The following is a 23,206-nucleotide window of genomic DNA, read 5'->3' as shown; positions in this document are numbered from 1 at the left end:
GTCTGTGTTGTGCGTGGGGCATGCCGATGCAGGTAAAGCCAAATTGAGCAGGTTTCCGCTGTTGCTATAGATTTCCTCACCTGTCTGCTTGTCTATCTCTCTTGAACTGCCCCATGGAAGTGTTTTCTAAACCAGCGGTGCTTGTAGACACACACACACCCTCACACACACACACACACACACACTGAAACTGTTTTTCTGCATCCTTCCCTCTGCTCCCGTGCGCTCGTCTTATCAGCACCAGAAGCCTGTAGTCCATCCCGGTAAGCAGCTGGGTTATTGGAGGAAGAATTGAGTCATGGTAAAAAAGGTTAAATTGGCAATGGGCTCTGGAGGCCTCCTGGCGTTTCCATTACTATCGATCAACCACGGCGCCTAAAGGCCTTGAGTAGACGGAGCATTGGCTGACTTGGAAATCTTACAGTTTCCCTCATAACTTTTGACTTTGTTGACTTTGGCTGCCTTGCTACTTGCTTAAAAAGCAGTGGAAAAAGACTGACCCAAATACAAACACATTTTCAGCATTGTTGAAGCATTTTTTTATTTATCCATCGCATGTTGTTAATTAAAAGTGTCCATTTAAGTAAAGTAAAGCCTGTCTGTGAAATGCCATTTGCTGTTTTGTTCATATTAACACTCTACAACTAAAGATGAATTTGGAAGAACTTACTCAAAGTAGTTTATGTGCTTGATGCTCATCTCACAAGGTATCAGTTAGATTAGGTTATAACTGATAGCACGCTGTATGAAGTGCATGACTGCCGAAATGTCTGTGACCTTTTCCATGGTTGAGGAAAACACCATCTGGAAACTTCAGTCAGATTTGAAGAAGTACTTCCACAGCATTCTATCATGGCCTTGTAGGAAGTGCTTGGCTGATTATGTCTATTATGTTTGCTTTCCTCAGAGCTCGGTTGACAATTACACTGGCCTCAGTGTTTGTTGTGTTCTCCTTCAAGCCCTTGTAGCTTGCATTCTAATTAGATGGCTTTTAATGGAGAATGTTTATTGCTCCTTGCAGGGCCTCTATTTTCCGCTCTAGAGTTAATTAGCCCTATGTCATGTGATAACCAGTGCAGAGGACATTCAGACCTGTGCCTCTTCTATGTGCAGCGTCCTTCTTGTATCAAAAGCAAGACTGCAGGTTTGGCTTGTTTGCACTTAGTCCCAGTCCTATTAATAGCACAGATAAATATGAGGACATACTTTGATGTTGCTATATTTAACATACTCACCAAAGTTCCTGTAAATGATTAGGAATGACCATGTAATCAATTTTCTTAATACGTTGTTAGCTGATGTTGTAGAGCTTGAACAAGCTTGGCGACAGTAAGTCAGTAAATTGATGAATTTATGTTAACACAAATCAGGCCATTTAGTTTTACTAACTTTCAAGCTTAAAGTATTTTCACTAATTGGACTGAGGTACTGTATGCCACTAATATTCAAGACTTATAAATGCAAATATAGAATAAAAAATAGCCTATTATTTTGGCCCCTACTTATCACACAAGAATGAACACTTCTGTTGTTTTAGTTTTAGTATTGTTGAGGTGTTATGCATTGCTTTGCATTTTATTGTGTATGCAAATGTACCTAACAATAAAAACAACAGTTCTTGATGAAGTGAGGTGAATGAGGTATTAATTACATTAAAATAACCTTTCACAGTATGTGAGATATTTACAAAAATGTGGGCTGTGAAATGCTAAAAAAGAGATAATCATCAGCAGCGTTTTTAGTGACTAATTGGAAACGCTATTAGTCTAACTACAAGCAACAGACAAAATGTCCTGATAATCATAATTGCAAGCAAAGCCAAAGGTGGGTTATGTTAGGTTGAATTAGAATCAGCTGGATTTGTTTACCTGGTGTATGGTGCGTGTCCGTTATATCACATTTGATCAATTTCTGACCACTTTTCATCTAAAGTGAAGTGATTGTCTTGAGAAACAATTTAGAGCTCAATATAAAAGTGCTGACAGCCAGACCTGTTTTATAGCTGACAAATGCTGCTAATTTGCTTTCAGATTCTGACCCCTTTGGAGCTGTTTTTAATTTAATTTACTTAATTCAGTTACTTCCAAGTGAAGTCAGTTTTCATCAAGTGTTTACATTGTGCTGTGCATCACAATATTGTGTTGTGTGTCTGTGTCTTTATGTAAATATACCTGTTATAAGTGATATATACCGCCCTAATGTCCATAGTCCAGACGATTAAACTTCAACTGAAATGAGTCTGTGCTTAAGAGTATTAAACTGACAGGACATTAGCCTTTTATTCACCCATCCTCCATCATTATCATCCATCAGACTGACTTGTCCTTGCTAGGGGAGAATAGGCCCTTCTTAGTGTAGGCACGTGTACTACAGGGTCATATGTGGCAGCTTACATACTGCCTACATCAACACTATAGGAACTAGTCGCAGAAAAATCAATGTATCTGACAAACACTGTTGTTCCAATCCAATAATGCCAAATGGTGGCCTTTGTTTCACTACCCCCCCACTTTGAAAATCTTTTAAAATCACCATCAATGCAACAACACTGGCCTGACCTTTGAAGTTTTGCTGACCAGCGCAGAGACCAAAATGGGCTGCGTATGTCTGTAATACCTCAAGGACAAAATCCACCATGCATTAGTAATACATAGCTGCAACCTATAAATGTTAGAAAAGAGGCATTTTGTGATACAAAAGAATATTTATTAAGGGATTTTTCTCTCTAAAGAGAAGAGGCATGAGAGGGCACAGGAAAAGTGCACCACTTCCACCATCTTGCAGACTGAATGCAGTTTAAACTGCACAGCAGCCAACTTCATAGAAGGTGCTCCAGGGCTTTGGTGTTCTTCACCCAGTGCCAAGAAAGCAAACCTGCAAACCCTTTGAGATATGAAGTAGTGTGTTTGTTCCCTTCAGAATTCCACTGAGGATTACTCTGCTATTTAGCTCCTGCCTCACATCCAGCTGAGTCAAAGTGCTCCCAGTCGAAGGTACGCTGGAGGCAACGGCTCTGCCGCAGCAAGCTGGAGAAGGCAGGGAAAGGGAAAGGCTGGAGGGCAAAAGTACTCTGATACTATCAGAAATGATCCACATCACGGCCTGGCACCTCTCTGCTCCAGCCACCTCTGCTCATTACCCTCGCCATCCGGAAACACCAAGCAAATTCTACTAACGAGTGTTTGACCAACACGGCGTGTAGTGGCAGAGGGAGACGGGCAACCTGTTCATGACTCATTCTCTCTCTCTCTCTCTCTCTCTCTCTCTCTCTGTCATTACACCACCCCTTTCTCTCTCCTCCACTTTCTTCTCCATCCTTTTCCTCTCTCTCCCTCCCACTCCCTTAAGACAGAGGAGAACAAAGGGAGAGACAGAAGAAAAGCAATATAACCTCTTGGCCCTTATCTGCAGAGCACACCAGAGCATGTCTGGCCTGAGACACAGCTTTGCCTGTCCTTTGAAGGCCCTCATCTCCCTTTGATTTCAGCCAAATGGTTCAGCACAGTGACAGATGCTCAACTTTCCATCTGTCACTCTGACACCCATCTCTTTAGTGTTGTCGAATCTAACTGACTTTGTTTGGGACTGTCTGTCTGGCTGTCTGAATAAGGTTGTGACACGGATGCTGATGTGAGTACTAATGTAAGAGATTGTGATTTAGACCTTTGCTTGAAGCAGATAAAAAGAAAACTCCCCGCCACTTCTTTAAGGTCATCTGCACTGTCTTGGCTGTGTTTTTACATTAACATTTTAGACATTAAGTTGATGCTCTGATACTGAGTGATTTAACGAGGAGTCTAAGGGTCATCATCACATTACCTTGACAACATTCCTCTGAGATGGGCCACAAAAAGACATAAAAATTCAAGCCAAGGAGAGTCGTAGAAGGCAGGCTTTTTTATGAGAGGAAATTAGAGTGAGTGGAGGGGAAAGATATTGGAGAGCGTATATGATTCAGGAGGGAGGGGTTGACGTAGTACACCTCTTAAATAGATGAGTGTTCATTTTATGATTGAAGATGAAAGGGATTTTGCTGCACAGACTGAACTTGGGAGGTCATATTTAACTCTTGCCTAAACAGTAAACAAAAATACACTCTTTGCTTTGGTTTGGTCTGTTTTCGAGATTTTCTGATCAAGTGTAGGCTGTATCATTGGTGTTTGAGTGCCTGGCTGTTTTTGTAGCAAGCATCTTAATCACTACTGCTTGTTCACACAGTCCTGATTTATGCTTGTCATCGGAGGTGTGGGATAGAGGAGGTGGCATAGGAAGACTCATACTAATAGCCAAGACACCTGTTTCACTGTCAGAGTACCAGCAACCTGCAATGCAGAGCAATTTTGCAAACGCAGAAGGGGTGATCAGAAAGGTGTGTGGATAGATGAATGGACTGTAGGGGCAAGAATTGATAAAACTGAAGTAGATCTGTATGACTTTAATATAAACCTTGCACTCAGAATAAAAGCCAGGGGTGGCTGGCACAAAGTGCTGAGGGCATGTCTTTGCTTTAGCTCCATTTTATTTGTTTGTTTGTGTGACTGTGCGCATGTGTGTGTGTGTATTTGTGTGAGTGCCTCCCTGTAGCTCAGCCAAAAGCCAAAAGTGTCGCCTCTCTGTCTGAGAGAGCTGCTCCAGCAAGCACAGTGTGAGATTTGAGGCGTCTGAGAAGAAGCGTGTTTTCAAGGCAACGAGTGTCTTTTTTTTTTTTTTCTTCTTCTTCTTTTGTCTCTCAGGCTAATCCAAAGGGTGGACTATCATTCAGAGCATTATCCTTGTAGGAGGTCTCAATAACAGACCTCTGTTCCATATATATCACTCACTGTTTCCTGTAACAACCTCTGCTGGGAGCCCGTTTCCCCCCTGAGTCTATGGAGTAAACAAAATTTGTATTAAGAGGCATTTTATGTTACATTCAAGTAGGTAAAGGAAGTAGAGAAGGAGAAGATAAAGTGTGTGGTTTTGGGACTGGATGCGTGCAGCCTGGTTTGGCAGGCTGTGTGTCTTGGGTATCTTCTAGCAGGGATGTAGCCTTCAGTGTGCTTTCCCCACATTTAGTTTATGTAAAGGTCAAATTCCAGACCATGCCGGGCTTTGGTCTCTGCATGGTGTCTCTGTAAGCAAACCCCGAGCATCATTTTTAGCAGACGGCCTTACAGGCAGCAAGACCGATTTCCAGGAATAGAAAGTCACACTGGGCAAGTGATAAGACCAAGGGCCTGGGGTTCATTTTGCAATACATACTAATCACCTAGATAATGTTCTTCACTGTTAAACAATATTCCCATATCAGAGGTAGAACCTGTATCTCTTGCCATACGCAGTCTGCTTATCTCCCCATGCCTTCCTCCACTCCTCAGGGATCTGTCAGTGCTGGGCTACCTGTGACACTGTGTGAATGTGTGTGTGGCTGTGGGGTGGTGTGATGTGGTGACGCTGTAGACTGACCCGCTCTTTTCCTCTCTCATCTGTGCGGCTGTCTGTCTGTGGCTCTGTGGTGAAATCGATGGCCTCCATGCTGCTCTGGGTGTGTCCTTCTCCTATTCCTCCCCCTGTGGGCCTATTGCTGCCAAATCAAACCTTCCACAGCTCCCAGTGATGCTTCCCCAATAAAGTCACAGCTGCATTCACTTCACCTCACTGCTTATCTCCTCATCTCCTTGCCTGGTTCCAGCCTGCTTGCCCATCTCAGCATCTCCCTGTCTGTCTGTTTATTTCTACAACTGCCTTATCTGCTTAGTTGACTGTCTCCTTACCTGCAAAACAAACTTAGGTTTCAACTTTTGGATGAGTCATGCAGCTATTCCGAGCTGTGCCCATCGCCCGATAACCACTCTAAAACAAAGAGTGTTGTCACCGACTTCAGGAACATTAATATTCTATGAGGTGGTTTTCAGTCTGCCATAAATTAAATGCAGTTATGAGGATATTTATTGACAAGAAGCTACTTATTTGGTGAATAAAATTGGGAGGACAGTTAAATTCTTCTTTCTCAGCAGCAGAAGTGGCAACTGCAGCAGGTCAGGGACATAGTTTTCCTTCTGTGTCTCATTAATTTCATGGCCCAGCGCAGTGTTTTAATACCTTCAGGTGTCGTGACTGATTGAGGTTGTAAAGACAAAGCATTGGATCAGTGCGTGCCCCACTCTCTTAACAGCCAGGACAAGAAAATGTTCTCTTTGCTGACACACAGACATTTAATATACACACTCATAATCATGCATACAAAAAGCTGACACACAAGTGCATGTTTCTGCAGCCATGTTTCACATTGAGTTGTAGTAAAGATAAGCTTTCTTGCATATGTCGTCATACACTGGTGTGCTAACCAGATGGAAGGCAGGCAGCTGGAGGCAAAAACTACCACGGGAACGGTTGACATAGTAGGTTGAAAATAGCAGCTAATGTTAGCTAACGTTAGCTAGTAATGTTAGCTGGACAGTGGTGCATCCATGCACAGGTTGCAAAATGCGAGGCCCACTGCACTGCCATTTTTAAAAAATTTAATAGCATAAGAAATATGGAGTTTTCAGCGATATCAGTGAGAGACATTCCAAAGGAAATAACATCAAATTTCTGGAAAAACTGTTCGGAGATATCAGAGAGAAGCCGACAGAAAGGTCTTCAATATGCATGTGAGAGCTACATTCACAATATCATCTGCTGGCGGAGTTTAAATCATGAAAACATTAAAATAGAGGGAAAAGCTCACCAGTCGCAATGCAAGTGTGAGTTATGTTCCCTTCTTGGGGCAGACAAAGGGAGAGCAGCTAGCACACAAAGCTAGCGTTAGCTAAAGTTAGCATCATAACTTGGAACAAATGTAGGTGTTTTTATTGATCTTTGCTGGAATCAGCTGTTCGTGTGGTCTTCTACACTGTTTTAGCCATATCTTCCTTGGGTCTTGGGTTTGGGGAAGGGGAAAAATTCAACACCACCTTCGACACTTTTTGGGTTTCAGGTGTCGGACTTGAAGGTAACGTTACCGTATGCACACTGCTTCAGCATGTTAGCTTCTGCTGAAAGCTTGATGGACCTCTCGGTTGCTACACACGGTTGCTAACGTAGGATTGGACAGTGACTGGTTAAGGGAGAGGCTTAGTGAAGGGTCAATTAGTGGCTAGTTACCAAAATACAGAGATCTGTGTGGGTACATGAGTCTATGAAAAGAGGGTGGATCACAGGGAGTACCACCAGTTGGTCCAGGAGCTTCTCCTTGATGATGTCCGTTTTCTGATGTATTTCAAGATGACTCGGGGACAGTTTGACAACCTAATGTCTGTTGCTCTGGCAGTGTTTCCCCTACCATTAGGGGGGCCCATGTTCGAGACAGTTATAACCAAACCTGCAGCACGGCACTGTACACACACTCAGTTGGAGTGGAGCCTGTGTTGCGAACAAATTCCAGCACTTGAATAGGCCATGGCACAATACAGCAACATGTCAAGTGAGCCGAACCCGAGCAAAATTTTTTATTTGTTATCCGACCCCCCAAAGCTGTAAACCGAGGGGAAACACTGTCTGGGTATTCAGCAACCGCTACCAACAGTTTCTCCTCAATTGTTTACCAACTGTAAACTTGGTGTTGTGACCATCACAAAAAAAGAGATGATGCTGGGAACTTTTCTGCTCCGTGTTGACGTTTTTTCAACTTAAGGAGTTCAGAGCGCTCTGGCAAAATGACAGGCACCGCGAGCACAGCATCGCAAGGTGTGTTGCAACACAATAGTTGCGAGCAAAAAGCTTCATACTCACTAAAAACAATTAGGAAAAGGGACCTCCAGCTGCCAAAATGCTTTCTGTGTAATCAGGGCCTAAGAGAGCATTATACTCGAGCACATTTGCTCACCTGGCCAAAAACAAAATGGCAGTCATTTCAATCATGGTTCCTATTACAGTCCACTAGACTCTTGTACTCTTTCATTGGCTTGCCTTATAACATGAGGAGGTCTGGAGGACAAGGTGATTTGTAATCATGATTGTGTTCACACCAGGCAAATTGGTCAAGTTGGGGGAAAAAAAATCAATTTTCTTCATTTTGTATGGATCGCATCCAACATGTGTTGCCTGCAGGTTCATCCAACCCATTTATGTAGTCATGTTTCTCTATTTCCAGTTCATGCATGATATTCGGAACTTATCACTTTCTGCCCTGCATCTGAATTTAGACATCATGATAGTCACGTGATTGCAAACAAGCTATTGCAGAACGATTGTGGTAATTACTCCTAACAAGTCAATTATTTCATTATAACACCACTATATGATAAATTATACGGACTTAAGACAACCTGCACATGTGTGGTGCACTGTATACCTGTGTGTTTACATGGTTTGTATCAGTCTACATGCACATTGCAAGTGTATCTTGGCAGCGGGTCAGACTTATGTGAGTCAAGCAATGTGCATGTTTCTTTTAAGTTGAGCCTCAGTGCATGTGGTTTCCCGTTCACTTAACAAGTAGTAAGAGTTGCTATATTCTGCCTTTGCCATGCAGGCTGATTCACTCTGAGCCATCATCTCAACTGTGGTTTGGTGATATGAATCAGCCAATAGGGCTCTGTAAGCACAAGGCTGCCCTGCTGCCTGGCTGATAAGTGGGCCACACAGAGAAGATGGAAAATACTCAGGGCATTCTCACTCCCTCGCTCTCCCTCATTCTGTCTTGCTCGCTCTCTTTCACTTACTCTCCACCCCTCCCACTCCTACCGCAAACTCTTTCTTTCACACCCCGTTAACGTCTCCCTGTGTCTATGCTGTTCTTTTAAGTGATGGGGTTAAACTAGAGGAGACAGAAAACAGCGGGGCACTCTTCAATGCTTGAAGCTTCTTTTTTTGAAGTTTTTCTTTAAAGCTATCCCTCTCGCGTGCAGTTCAATAGTAGGTGGCTGTCACCTGTTTCATCCTCGTGCCTTTGTAGTGACACGAGGTGTGTAGTGTCGTCTTTTCCTGCCGGTGTCGTCATTTTTCATTACAAACATCCCTGCCCTTGTGCCTCGGCGCGCGGTACAGTTGATGCAAAAGCCTCTGACACGGTGACAATTGTAAAGCACACCTCTATGGTCCTGTGAGCGCTGAACAAAAGACTCTGTTACCTTTCATCAGCCTGTGGTTTTCCCCGTCCAGTGAGAGCTCTTTACTCATTTGTTCTCATCCGACCTTGTCTCTCACAACAGGGCTAATTTCTGAACATAATGAAACTCGCAGACTGATTGCACTTCTTGCTGTTTGGTCATGAGAAATTAATGGAGTGCTGCACAAATATTGCAGATCTATTCTTCTGAAAGGAATCAGCCTCCCACCAGTCCATGTTTTTGCCCTGCAGAGGGAATGAGTAAGCAAAAATATCCGATCCAATGATTGTTTGACCATATAAGCAGAGATTCCCTAACAGCCGAAATACCTCCATTATTTTGTCTGTGTCTTGTTCATTTAAATGCAGTTTGAGAATAAAGCACACATATTTAGCCTGGCCATTATCCCTGGTGACCAGCGGGCAGGCAGCAGGCTGGGCTACGGCGGAAAATGCCCTGTAAATAAAGAGAGCTAATTTAGTTGCCTGTGGCACCGATGTGCAAGCTGACCTTATCAGGAGAGCCTCGGCCTGTCTATTCTCTCCTCTGTGACTCACCTACCCTGCTCCCTCCCTCAGGAAAGGCGGCCTTATGTACGGAGCTAGATTTCAATAACCTCTCAACTGAAAACAGCAGTCAAATGCGGAGAGCGAGCGAGCGAGCATGCGAGCGGGTGCCTACCCCGTTTGCTGCCTCAGTAAACAGGTGATGCAATGCACCTATGTGCGGTGGCACCCTTGTTCCCAAACAAATACTATGCAACAAAATGCATTTTTGCTCTGACAAGGCGAGAGGCAGGAGGGTAATAGGAGATGGATAGAAATGAAAAGGGAGATTAACGAGGGCCTCATTTGAGGAAGTGTGCGGTGGTGATGGCAATGCAGGGTTGACAATGAATTGACAGCCCTTCACCAGACATCTATCAGAGGTATTCAGAGGTGTTTTGGGGTGGTGGCATATAGCAGTAAGATGGAGAGATGAGAGAGAGAGCGCTGGAGCTGGAGGCCCAGGCACAGTGATGGATCACCTACATGCTGCAGCAGCCCTGCCATGCTGAACTCACCCTCAGAATTGATGAGCCACACCTCTTGTCTCCCCTGCTCCCTTTTTCTGTCATATCCACTATTCTTCCATCACCCTCCTCCATTCTCTATTTCTTGATTTCCTCACTCTCTGTCTCTCTGTTTCTCATCTCTCCAGCTTCTACATGTCTCTGTCTCTCTCTGGCCTATCTCACCCTCCACCTTTATCCTTCCTCAGCCTCTCACTTAATTTCTTTTTTTTTTCGCAGTTTCTTCCTCATGCCTTTTGACTACCCCACCCACTCTGTGTGTCAAAATCAGGCAGGAGAGCCATGGAAGTGCCATACTAATAAGGTTAGAGGGAGCATCTCTGTTTCTTAGGGTGACACCTTTATAAATGACAGGAGCACGAGGCCCTGCCGGTGCTCAATCACCTCTGCAGGGGCTCACCCATAGGGAGCTCAGCATGCGTGGTGTGTGAGCGAGTGTGTGCGTGCATGAGTGCATGTTTGTGTGTTATTGCCTCTGTGGTCTTGCAGCAGCCAGGTTTACGGTAGAGCTAGTTGGAGTGGACAACAGTATTATGGAGGAAACAGATCTGGAGGCATAGTGAAGACGAAGGAGAGAAATGACATCTGACCAGTCCTGCCTTGTTATGACTCCCTGATGTGTGCACCAGGGGCACACAAAACAGACACTTCCTCCCTTTATTGCCTTACACCACCTCTATCTCTGTTCTGTAGTCTGTCGCCTCACAGGCTCGCTTTATGGCCTCCACTGAGGGGCGGGATGTTATCTGCTTGTATAGGTCGACGTTATAGGGCTCCTTTTTTCTGTCTTTTTTCACTGTCTGTGTTTGTGTTTATGCCAGTGTTTTAGAATGGGGAAGAATTTTTGATTACATGGAGGGATGCTGTGCTGCTTCTCACCACTTCATGTAACAACACAACCACCTTTGTGGCTACTCACATCAACAAATGCAGGCAGAATAGCGTAAAACTGAAAAACCACACAATGATTCAAATGTGTTTAGGAGACGTGCAGAGCTCAAAATGATGCGACGTGCTGGCAAACAGTACAACAGAATCAGTGGCAGTCGTCGTCGTCAGCGCAGCAAGTCTAAATTGAGTTAACACAAATGCATGCTCATCCATACAAGACAGAACTTAGGGATGTTGTTGCTCACAACATGGGCGCTGTGTGCTTCTGAACTGCATGCCCTGTCCATGAGTTCATGTGGCTTCTCAGAAGGCTGCAAAGCAGAGGAAACAAACTAGTTTTTGTTAGACAAACTAGGTTAGTGGCTATTACATTGGGATTCAGTGATAGCGGTTGTTTTCTCAGCATGCAGGAGCTTTAGACCTGAACGTCATGAATGGCAGAACAGGAGCAGGCAGATCATCGGAATGGCATCAGGAAGCCAGCAGGTGATAATCTCTCCGCAGTGCTATTCCTATTACAGTTCTCCTTAAGCTGCTCGGAACGGCAGCCCACGCCAGTTGCAAGCAAAGGGCTTCTGTGTTCAGTGTGTACTGAGTCACAAGGAAATGTGCTATTGTGCATATATGTACATGTATCTTTTTGGCTGCTGTCGTGTTTGGCATGCCAGTGATGATAATTGGAGAGGAAACAGGAAAATAGCTGCAAAGTTGGTTTGCAACAGCTCAGCCACGAGCACAGGCCATGGAAGTGACTGCAGCGTCATCATTCCTGACCATAAAAGCTGCTCAGCCAGTCAATGCAGTCTAGGTTCATTCTCTTCTAGCTGCCCAGTCTGAGCTATTTTTAGCCTCCCTGTGCAGCGTGGCTCAACCGCCATCGTAGCTACCTGGATATGAGGGCTTTGTCACTCCTGCAGGCTGGAGCAGCACTGATCTCGCAAGCTTTCCAGCTTCCTACAGGCTAGGGCTGCAAAACAACTCCTGCAGTGAGAGGAATGAACAGAGACAGAGAGAGAGAAGAGGGAAGACAAACAGATAATAGTGATGTATGTTTCACAGTGTCTAAATGAAACAACAAAAGGCATCGCATTCTTGTATTAACTTATTCTCTGTGCTTGATGTGATGAGACAGAGACAGTATTCCACTGAGGAAAGCTAACACTTAACCGGTCACAGCAATGCAAGTTAAACAATTCAGGCAATTATTGATTAGCTGATTAAAATCTAATAGAAAAAAAGTGGGAGCAATCTCTCTTTTTACAAAAGTGCACTGTACATGGTGAAGTTGGGGTCACAAATAGTCACAAATTTGATGAGTTCAGATTTAATTTGACAAATTTAAAAAAAGGACTTGCCAGTTTTGGAAGAGAAAGTTATAGACATTTTTTCCAGTAGGACATAGGTTTAGGACTTGGGACATTGTCATTCTTGACCTGGCATTAGACTCTAAGACTTACTTGTGACCTGCAAAGCAATGACTTGGTCCCACCTCTGGTATACCATTTAACAAAAGACTAAGTGTATCCATTTTTTGTCACCGCACATGATTAAACACACCATTGCAACTAAAATTATACTTGAAAATTAAAGAGGGGACTTAAAAGAGCGTAGAAGGCGTACATGCCATTTGTTGTGATGGATTTCTTTTCGGCTAGTGCAATAGGCGACACTGAAAAAGTGCCTTTTCTTGTGTTTTACATGCATTGTTAGTCACAGACATTTTGTTAAGGTAGTCTTTCTCCTGCAGGTATACAAACCTGTGCCTATTAATTCAGCATAATATTATTCAGCATTCCCTGGCATGGTAAACAAATGCTCCAAACAGATTCATTTGAAATGACTGTGCTGCAATCCCATGGTGCATTAGGGCTGTTTAAATGCAGTGAGTGCTCTGAGACACTCACTCAGAGTCCCTCATAATAGTTTCTCCTTTCTTCTTGTCTCTCTTGAGCCCAGCAATGGTACCAGCTACACCACATCACATGTGTAACTTAAACTTTGTTCCATGTTGCATCATTCCTTGGTGGCGGCTGTACTGAGCTACATTCGGGGTTCTAGGCTTTTTTTTTCCCTTTATCCATTTTGTTTTTGAATTATGCAACAAACAGGCAATAGTAGTGAATGATGTAACACGGAAAACTAAACTACCCTTGCACAGCATCACAGTAATAGACTAAAACCCCTTTAAAATCTCTCAAGTTGCACACCAATCTTAGGCAGCCCTGCCAAAGATAACACATCCCAGTATCGCTCTGCTCTGTCTGTGGGCTGCTGTGGCAAAATTCTGTTTCTCAATGGGTGGTAATCTGAGGATTAATGACAGCAACACATCTGCCAGTCATGTGGCAGCACGACACAGATGGCGAGGGATGCACACAAGGGACACAGACAGGGAAACGATTGGCTCCAACATTCTGTCATTCGTCCACTACAACATGCTGTTGCAAAGCTCTAATGTTTTCAATCAAATAAATCCATATCCCTCAAGTACATGAGTGGCTCCCACTTTAGCAACCTCACCAGTGGGTGTTCTGTGAGAAGTTTCGGTCACTTCCTTGATGGAGTGTGAGTGTTTCTTACCAGGTATTTGGGGTAATTGGTCTTTTCAAGGCTCCTAAATTCAATATCTCTCTGTAGTATCTCTCAACATGTTGGTAACATTTTTCTCAAATTGAATTGGGGTTGGACAATATATTGATATTATATTGCTATTGGGATATAAGGCAAGATATTGTCTTCGACTTAGGAGATCATGACAATAGTGGTGGGCGATATGGCCCTAAAATAATGTCACGATATTTCAGGGTATTTTTGCGATAATAGTATTCTTGACAATATGAGACAAAAAATATTTTATTAGTAGTTTAAGAGCATAGAATTGCAGCAAAATAGGTGATATAGTTTTACATGTCAACCTAACAGTTTGCCTTCAAATATTCAGTGAAAACTAAACAAAAATGATCTCTCGTTCTTTAGTTTGTAAACAACAACATTAAATCAGATTGAGATTCAGATTCTGTATACAATATGAATAGTTCAACAAAATAAAATTACACATTTAACAGCTCCCAAATACAGAAAATGTACCATGGGATCTATATATATATATATATATATATATATATATATATATCAACAGGTGATTTCCTTCTTTTAGCAAAATCCTAAATGATTGAGTTGTTTTTTTTCCACCTGGACCTTTATGCTCTGACATTTCTCCTCTAGTTATCACGCTGTAACCTGTGACAGGCTGTTATGATACCACAACTATCGCACATATGTATCTATTTTTTTTTGTTGAGCTGCAAGCGTCACATAGGTTTACATTGCCAAAGGTTTATAACAAATTTTCTGTTGTATTTTTTTGCCTTTACCATATTTGCCCTTATTTTAAAGAATCTCATTGTGTAAATATTTTGTCAAAGCACCAATGGTCAACCCTACAATATAGTTGCAATGTTGATATTGAGGTATCTGGTCAAAAATATCATTATATATGATTTTCTCCATATCGCTCAGCCCTAAATTGAATAAGTTCACCAATTTCTTTGTCCTATAGAATACAGTATTAATATGACATGTATTCTAATCTTTAAATCTTCCTCCCTCCCATTTCCACTTCAATGTGTTGCATTAACTTACATCTGTTGTAAGGCTACCACCACCAATGGTCCCCACAACAATAGACACTGTGGCTGATGTAATAGGAGTCCCATTGGCGGTGCAGTAATAGCACATATCCAATATGGAGGCAGAGAAAAGATGATCCTAACAATGCCTCTGGCAGTGCCTCTGGCTACAGGGCCAACACACACGCGCACACACACACACAAGCGCACACTATCTGTGTTTTGCCTTCCTTAGAGGAGCAGAGGAGCAGGCACATGTGTCTCCCTGAATTACTCTTAAGAAGAGGCAGTGGGAGTGATTCTATTCTTGTAGGAGAAAACACAGTCAATTCTGATTTCATAAAACAACACTCTCAACTTGCTGTATATGTCTCATTGTGTTTATTTCTCTGTTTTGCTGCTTTTTCCTCGTTCACGTTTTCCCCTCATGTTTTTGACCAGGTGGAGGGCCCCCCGGCTGCAGGGGCTTTTCGGGAGCGCCCTTCCAAACCGACCACCTTTCGCAAGTTCTATGAGCGTGGAGAGTTCCCGATGGCACTGATGCATGACACCAAGGGCAACCGCATTGCATGGAAGGTAGGAGTGCTGCCCTCTGGTAAGACTTGACTAATATTTGTGGTTTTCACATGCCATTAACAGAAAAGGCTTGGGTGCTGAATTTGCCATCAGGGGATGTTGTATGTCAGAATAGGGATGGGGATATACTCTCAATAACACACAAAAATGACCCCATAGGAGCAATTGCAAAGCTATTGGGGTCTCATTAAAGCTTGCAAAGGAAATCAGGCAATGAAGAAAGTATTTTTCAGAAAGCACCCAAGACTTTTTTTTCCTTCTTTTTTTTGCATTTACACACATCTCTGAAATACAGAAGTCCTTGTACGCAAGGGACAGTTTGAATCCACCCTTCTGTCAAGCAGTTGTGGTGGTTGAATTTGAAGACTCGATAGGTGCTGTGCAAACACCATTTATCGTCATCATTATCAGCTTGGCTGAAGGTGATGATGACAGTTTTTCACTTATTTACAGGTCCAGTGTGAGCTGTTATCCTGTAGGAGGCAGTGTAGATTAGCTCACGTGAAGGCTCCGCCTGTCTTACAGCACCAATCACAGAATCCATCAATCACAAACTCCATACGAACTCAGGGCAGTCACAGCAAAGAAAAGGGAGTAATTGTATATGTATTTGTGTGTGTACCTTGTGTGTGTGTGTGTGTGTGTGTGTGTGTGTGTGTGTGTGTGTGTTTGAACACACAAACTTCCACAGAGCCATTAGACTTCTGACTGGCACAGTGTGTGTGGGATGGATGCATTCTTCTAATCACCATGTTGCTTTATTTCATCCCCCACTATGCTGCCAGCTATTCCATAACTTCACAACCGCTGCGCAGCAACCACACTTAATGACATTTATTCATAGTAAGCAACGATAAATGAATCAAACAAATTATACCCTATTTCTCCCCCTTTTTTCCGACTTCAAAGAGAGAAGGAAGGGTGGGTGGGTGAGTGAGCTTTCTCGCTAGTTAGCTGTCTGTCTTCAGGTGAAAACACTGTAAAAGCTCTCTTTGTATGAATTATTTATGTAAAATGTTCAAATGAATCTTTGCGTTTGCAAAAAATAATGGATTTCTTTTGTGCTCTGCCCATGAAAAAGCACTCAGCAAATGGGATGTGGTGTATGAAATTGTTGCTGTCATATCCAATGCAGCTGTTAGGCTTATTGATTTTCCTCCAATACTTATACACATGCTAGTCATTTTTGAAATCCTCCTCAACAGAAGAGTTTATTACTCAGGTCCATTCAGATTTCTTGGGTTTGCACTTTGACTGTGAACAAGTGTCTTTGGAATATTTCTTATGACGCTGCTGCTGTTTTAGTGGAGGAGACACATTTTTTTCCCTTCAAATCTGTCTTTATCAGCCTTCGGTTTGTTTAAAGCAGTTCAGGTAGAGGTGGCACTTGCTGTGTGCATCTGTTCTGTGGGTTTATATGCGGGTGTAGTGTAACAGTGAGTGTAACCATGATCGGAGTAAGTGGAGAGGGGCTGCGGCGTGTTTGCACTGAGCTGCCCTCGGGGCACAGGTTCAAGACGGCGGCTCCGGATCAATCCCAGTCTGAGAGCTCAGCCCCCTAGCAAATAAAAAAGTCTGGGGAAAGTAAGAAAGAGAGAGAGAGTCTTTCGGAAAGAAAAATAAATGGTGTGTTGATTTAGTCTGTGGGCTGAGTACTCAAGCATTGAGTGTACATGCTTGTGTGTTTATGTGTGCTTTATTTGTGTGTCAGTGTGACTGTCTGTATTGATGAGTCTGTGTGTGTTTAGGTCAAGAGTTCAGCTGACCCCCTACAATGATGCTGTCTGTACATGTTTGCCTCTGAGCAGCAGCAAACAGTCAATGCAGCCATGAGATACACAGACACAGGCCTGATTGAATGTCCTCTGTTGCACCTGCACCCATAGTGCAAGAGCACTGAACACACCCTGAGTACACTTAGACCATTGGAGGGGAAAACATTAAATTGTGGTAAGGGTGCTCTTGGAAAGATTTTTATTTGATCCTTATTCATTTATTTGCACAATAAAGCAAAACAGTAGTTATATAGTGACACAAGGAGAAGCAAGTTTTGCAGGTGAGATTCAGAAAACCCCCAGAGGCTTACAGAAGGAATTTCACCTCTGTGAGCATTATAAACAAAGTGACTGCTTTGATTGCTAGATGACAGAGTGCAGACCCTAGCTTGCACGGTTTAATGCCATAGAAATGAAATGAGAATAGAATGGACATTCTCATTTAAATCAACATAGCAGGATGATCAGAGAACTGGCCATTTATATGTGTATTGTCCATTGCGGTCATTGTAGCAGGCTGACTTTCATATAAACTGCAGAATAAACCAACTTGTTGCAAGTCGCTTATTCAAGTTGAGGTCTGCTGTAATGACTAAACACTTTAACTATGGGATTTATTTCTTCCAAATTGGATGACTAACAGGACTAAAGCCTGATTTATTCTTGGCCATGCAACACTTTTGATGAGTGTCACGCAACAGAAATGACATATCTTCGACAGAAAAAAATCACGCTTCACATTTTTCTTTCATGTCGTCATTTTTTGTTGCGCAGTGTGATTGTCAGTGTTAGTATCATCGCCACGGAGAAAGTAGTTTTAAATCCACACCGACTCTGACATACATTTAGCATCTCTCTCCACAGAAGCAGATGTCCGTTAGCAGCTACTGTGGAGCCACCTTCACCAGGCTGACTGACAGCAGACATTTAGTAAACAAATATTGCTTTCATGTCAGTGCCACGCGAAGAAATCAACAGTGTTTGTATTTATTGATTCATTGATTTCATCTACCAGCCCATCGTAGAGAGTATGGGGAATCTACCACTCACAGACAGACTGGGGGCTAATAAATCAATCAATATATGGTTAATAAATTAAAAACACATATACAGTGGGATATTTGTGTGGTTTTAAACAGCTGTCTGTGCAGATTATGCTTCATTTACTGCGACAGAAACAGACACAGACCGTGAATGTAAGCAGGCTCTCTGGTGATATGGAGACGACTGGAACCTCTTGCCAAAGCATAAATGAAAGAAGGTTGCACTGCTCTTCAGTTTCTGTTGTGCAACACTTCCAAGAGTGTCCCGCGCCAACCATAATTTGTTTTAATGTAGACAGTTTTGGTGAGTTACATTTGTTTCTGTCAAATTTGAATGAAGTGTGTTTTATGATGCATTAACAAGGCTGTCAAGGCAATGTTAGTCTAAATTTGGTAAAAAAGAGAAACTTAAATTGATGTGCGGTTGCATTTTCTGTTTAATAAGGAAAATAAGGGTAAGAGAAATCCTAAACAAAGTTCTCAAACTCATGAGTGCGGCACACTTGAAGGCGCCACTGACCTGTGTTTTCACCATAACAACTAAAAATAATCGCCATTTTCTTTTGTTCTAGTCAAATGGCAACAGCAAACAGTTCACTGTCTTCTCTACTCATTTTATTTCTATTTTTGATAAAATATATGGGCCTGTAAAATACTGAATTTGATGGTAAACACTTGCCAACTTATCTACAAAACTGGCAGGTATGCATTCTTGAGTATCCAAATCCTCTTTATTACCACCTGTGAAACGCAAGGCCAACATGATTCACTTGCCCTTTAGTTTTAGTTGGTCCCACTAACTCCTGAAAAATACATCTTGCTCTCTTTTGTTCCCTAAATGCTTTCTGTAAGAGCCACTCAATAAATAAAGCTCCCCACCATTTCACACTGGGCAGGCAGTGTAGAATTGGCCTGTGTGAGCAGCCTTGCGTATATCTTGCATATGACTGCAGTGTGTGCTGTTGACTCTCAGTGGGATCAGCTGATACCAACCATTTCATTTAACAAAGAGTAATTTAAATCAATGTTAATATCAAAGTTATTGCATTGTGGGGTTTTGATAAAGAACATGATTAATTGTGGAAACAGAAAACATCAATTTTTAATTATGTACAATTATTTGTGCAGCCCTAACCATATGTTACGGTTTGAAAACATCCTGTGTTTGGACACAGGGTTGGTGGAGCAGTCTCCTTATATTTGTTTTATTTTAGTGGGAAATAAGTAGAGAGCTGGAGCTGGGTTTATTGGATGAATATTTCCCTATTGATAGAACCAGTCCCTTACTTAATAAAACAAATGAAAAGCGAGCCTTACCTGTTATTGCCAAGTGCGAAATGCTTGCAGCTTTGAAGAGCACGGTCAGCTCTGTGGTTACAGTATGATCCTGCCAAAGCTGTGTGCTCTATCCTGCAAACATACAGTATTTGTTGAGCGTAGAAATTGCTGTAGAGGAAGAAGAAGGATGTGTAGAACATGTGTGAGGTCTAAATGACAGAGAATTAAGAGCCTGGGGACTTGCAACTTTGTGTATCTGCGTGTGTGTCTGTCCGCCTGCTTGCCTGCTGCTGTATGTGTGGCTTTTATAGCGCGCGTTTGAGTCTATATGTACGGGGGGGAATGCAAGTGAACTAAATGTCAAGGGCAAGTTGAAAAAGGGAAGGTTGTATCTGAAAGGTAATTTGGCTCTCCAGAGGTAAAAGCCTCAGCTGTAATGGCGCGCTCAGGTAAAAGCTTTACACGTATGGGGAACATGTGCGGCAGATAGATAAGAGAGAGATGAGCGAGTTCCTGTCTACGTGTATTTGTGTTTCTGTGTGTTTGTGTGCTTGCGAGTGTGCGTGTGTGTGCATGAGTACGTGTATGTTTGTGCGTGTATTTGGCCCAAGCCATAACATAGAAGCCAAAGGCCTGGAACAGCACCGTAATCTACTGCCATCCCCAGTGCCAAAAAGAGGGAGATAGAGAGGGGAGACAGAAAGAGGGAGGAGAGATAGAAAAACATAGGGGAGACAGAAATAGGGAGGAGAGATAGAGAGAAAGGGGGAGACAGAGAGAGAGAGAGAAAGGGGGGAGGGAGACAGCTCCACAGGGACTCAGCAATCAGGAGACATGGCAGCCGCTTGGCTCTCAGTTATAATAGATGAGTTGAGGTCTTCCTGCATTCCCTGTGGGGCCTGGTTCGACTATCCCATCTCTACCCCTTGCTGTGCTCCGCGGGCTTGCAGCCAAACATCATGGTACACAGATGCATGCACACACACTTGCATCACATGTGCCATACACCTCCTAAACAGTCTTGTTTATTTCGTTTCATTGATTGCCTATCTGCTTTATCTTGTCCCTTGATCTCCTGTTCAGCTCTGTGTCTCCTGTATGCTCCAGGTTGTTGTTTTGTCCTCTTTATAAATCCCACCTGTCTGTTTCTGCAGGCTTCCACCCTTTCCATGTTGCCCCAACCCCCCCCCCCCCCCCCCCCCTTGCTCCTGGCTCATGTACTTTATCTATTCCCCTTTGTCCTTTTACGGGGTCTGTCTGGGGGCAGAAGGAAAAAGCCATTTTATAAAAATATCAATGCAAACCTGATTTCTTCCCACCCTCCGCTACCACAGCAGCCTCAGTCAGGAGAAGGGGGGCAGAGATGAGGGGGGGGACAATCAATTAATCTGATCAAGCGCTTTAGGAAATGGAGAGCGTAAGCGCTCCTAGGGGACGGATATCCATCTCCTTGGGATGATTGAATTACGCACAGAGTGAGAGTTGGAGAGGAGGGAGGGCTGGAGAAATGAGGTGGTTAGGGTGACCGAGGATGAGGGAGCATGTGCTTGAGAAACGCAGTGGGAGTGTGTGCTTGATACGAGAGAGTGAAAGATAGAGAGACAGAAAATGAAATAGAGCGAGAGCAAAAGAGTGGGGTGAAAGAGAGATGAGGTCACTGCAGGAACACCAATAGAGAAGAGCCTTATTTCGCTCCCTCCCTCCCCCCCTTTCCCCCCATCGAACCATTTACATTTTTATGTGTCATACCTTATGGTTGATAACCCCTTCTTTTGACAGTTATATTACATGGCATGGGTACATCATTTTGCTTTGGAGTCAATTCACAGCTGAGGGCTGCTCTTGACAAATTCGTCATTTATTTAACGTTAAGTTGTCTTACAGTATGCATATGGACCAGGACTTTATGGCAATGGTCTGTGGCACAATAATAGCAGTGTTCTCTCATATCTAAATTGACTTTGTTATAATATAATAGACTCATCTGTATGATTGACAAGGGCATACTGTAACATTGTGCTAAATTTACCTTCTGAAGTTCTATGCGGATATTAGAAAGTAACCCATCTAGGAACAGATACTGTAGCCAGACGAAGGTACAGCCGCATAGCGCTTTCACAACAGCTGTTTCATAGAAATGCCTAGGTAAGTGAGCTCGTCCATTGTTTTGTAAGCTGCACAATATGGTGCAACATATTGCTTAGAAATGCACTGCTCCTTTCGAATGCCACACTCCTGCAGAAAATGACCTTCTCTTCTGCCTCTGTTGAATGCATACCAAACCTTCTCTCCTGCTCTATGTGAATGATTTCTTATCTGCTGTGAGCACTAGAGCTTTGTCGGGGAACCTTTGAATAGACAGAATAAAATGGGGTTAACCATGCGTTTTCTCCAGCTCCCTGGCTGAAAGCTGGATACTCTGGGGGGATAGTTCTGTGTCATAAGGAAAAAGATGAAACACAATAAGAGGAGAGAATATGAACAAGCCCCCCTGGGCTTTCTCTGAGAGGAGAGAGAAGAGAGAAGGAGGGAGTTTAGATTAGAGAAGTGGAAAAAGCACCAGGCATTCTCACTGAAAAAAAAGAAGAGAGATGAGAAGAGAAAGAGGAGGAGTAGAGGAAGGAGGGTGGAAGGAAAAGGCCTCCAACAAACAACACTGGCTAACCATCAAGGCCTGTATGGGCTGCCTCCCTGGAGGGAGAGAATTGTCGAATGACTGCTGGGAAGGAGCCCGATGAGCTGCGCCACTGCCATGCTGCTGGTGTGACTGTAGGAATGGGGGGACTGTTGGAGCAGAGGCATCCAGCAGAGAGAGCTTGTATGCAGATTTTGAACTGCTACGCTGCCTGCCGCCCTCAGCCATTATTCATCGCAGAGGAACGCCACATGAAGCTGATGATGGTTGTTTAGCCTGTGGGCCTTCCACTCTTGCTGTGGAATGAGACAAAAGCAAAAAAAAAAAAAAAAGATCTTTGGTGAAAATTGAGGATCACTGGAGACTCTTTTATTTTTGAAGACATACAGTGTGAATCGAATTGTTTACATCTTTAGTCTTGTCTATGGGTATGGAACAAAGTGATGCTGCTCCTATAGCGGGCTCAGATTTAAATCCCAATAAACCAAGTATGTTTTCATGATCCTTATTTCCAACAATAGTGATCTTCATCTGAGAAGCTTCCACACACAACGCTGTGACTGGCAACCAGCTGCTTCCAATCATCTCTTCTCCCTGCTTATTTTGACAGTTCTTTTTATATGTTTCGGGGCTTTTGGCCTTTATTACAGGGCCGCAGGTTGGAATCAAACCTAGGCTGCTGCAAAGGACTCAGCCTACATGGGGTGCACACTCTACCGGTTGAGCTAGAGGTCGCGCCAGTGTGTTGACACTTTTAGACATGGGCTGGAAAATTAAGCTAACGTGGAAATGCCAAACACTGCAATTCCTCAAATGGCCACTTAAATCTGTCTTCCAAACAGAGTCAGTCCCTATAGATGCCCATGTTAAAATGCCCCACTTTACAGCAGAAATAAACATGTTTACAGCCTGGTATAAAAATGCTTTTGGTCTTTATAGCTAATGTCAACATCCATGCCAACTACACAGGGTATGAATTTTTTTTACAACTCACCCATTTTCATTTTAGCAAGGCTTACAGTTACACATTTTTATTTAGGGGCCACTTGAATGACAGGCTGTCTGCAAGGCATCACTCCAGTTTGAGTCAGATTTATCCGTCACACCTCCACATCGCCACCCTCTTGTCCAAATATGTTCTCTTCAAAAATCCAAGATGGTGACGGCCGAAATGCAGAACTCCAGGCTTTAAAATGGTTGTCCACAAATCAGTGGGTGACGTCACGGTAGCTACGT

The 23,206-nt window shown here is 43.2% G+C and overlaps 1 protein-coding gene across 1 annotated transcript in view; it reads left to right on the top strand.

The window, feature by feature from the left end:
• Positions 1 to 23,206, top strand: part of pacrg (PARK2 co-regulated) — a 192,484-nt gene that overhangs the window by 10,471 nt on the left and 158,807 nt on the right. The window contains exon 2 of the mRNA XM_078175090.1: positions 15,105 to 15,239. Coding sequence (XP_078031216.1) covers positions 15,105 to 15,239 — 135 coding nt within the window. The remainder of the gene's footprint in view (positions 1 to 15,104; positions 15,240 to 23,206) is intronic.

The sequence above is a fragment of the Epinephelus lanceolatus genome, chromosome 15, assembly GCF_041903045.1.
Source record: "Epinephelus lanceolatus isolate andai-2023 chromosome 15, ASM4190304v1, whole genome shotgun sequence".
Classification (NCBI taxonomy): Eukaryota; Metazoa; Chordata; class Actinopteri; order Perciformes; family Serranidae; genus Epinephelus; species Epinephelus lanceolatus.
The sequence above is the reverse complement of the archived record's forward strand: the minus strand, read 5'-3'. Positions and strand labels throughout refer to the sequence as shown.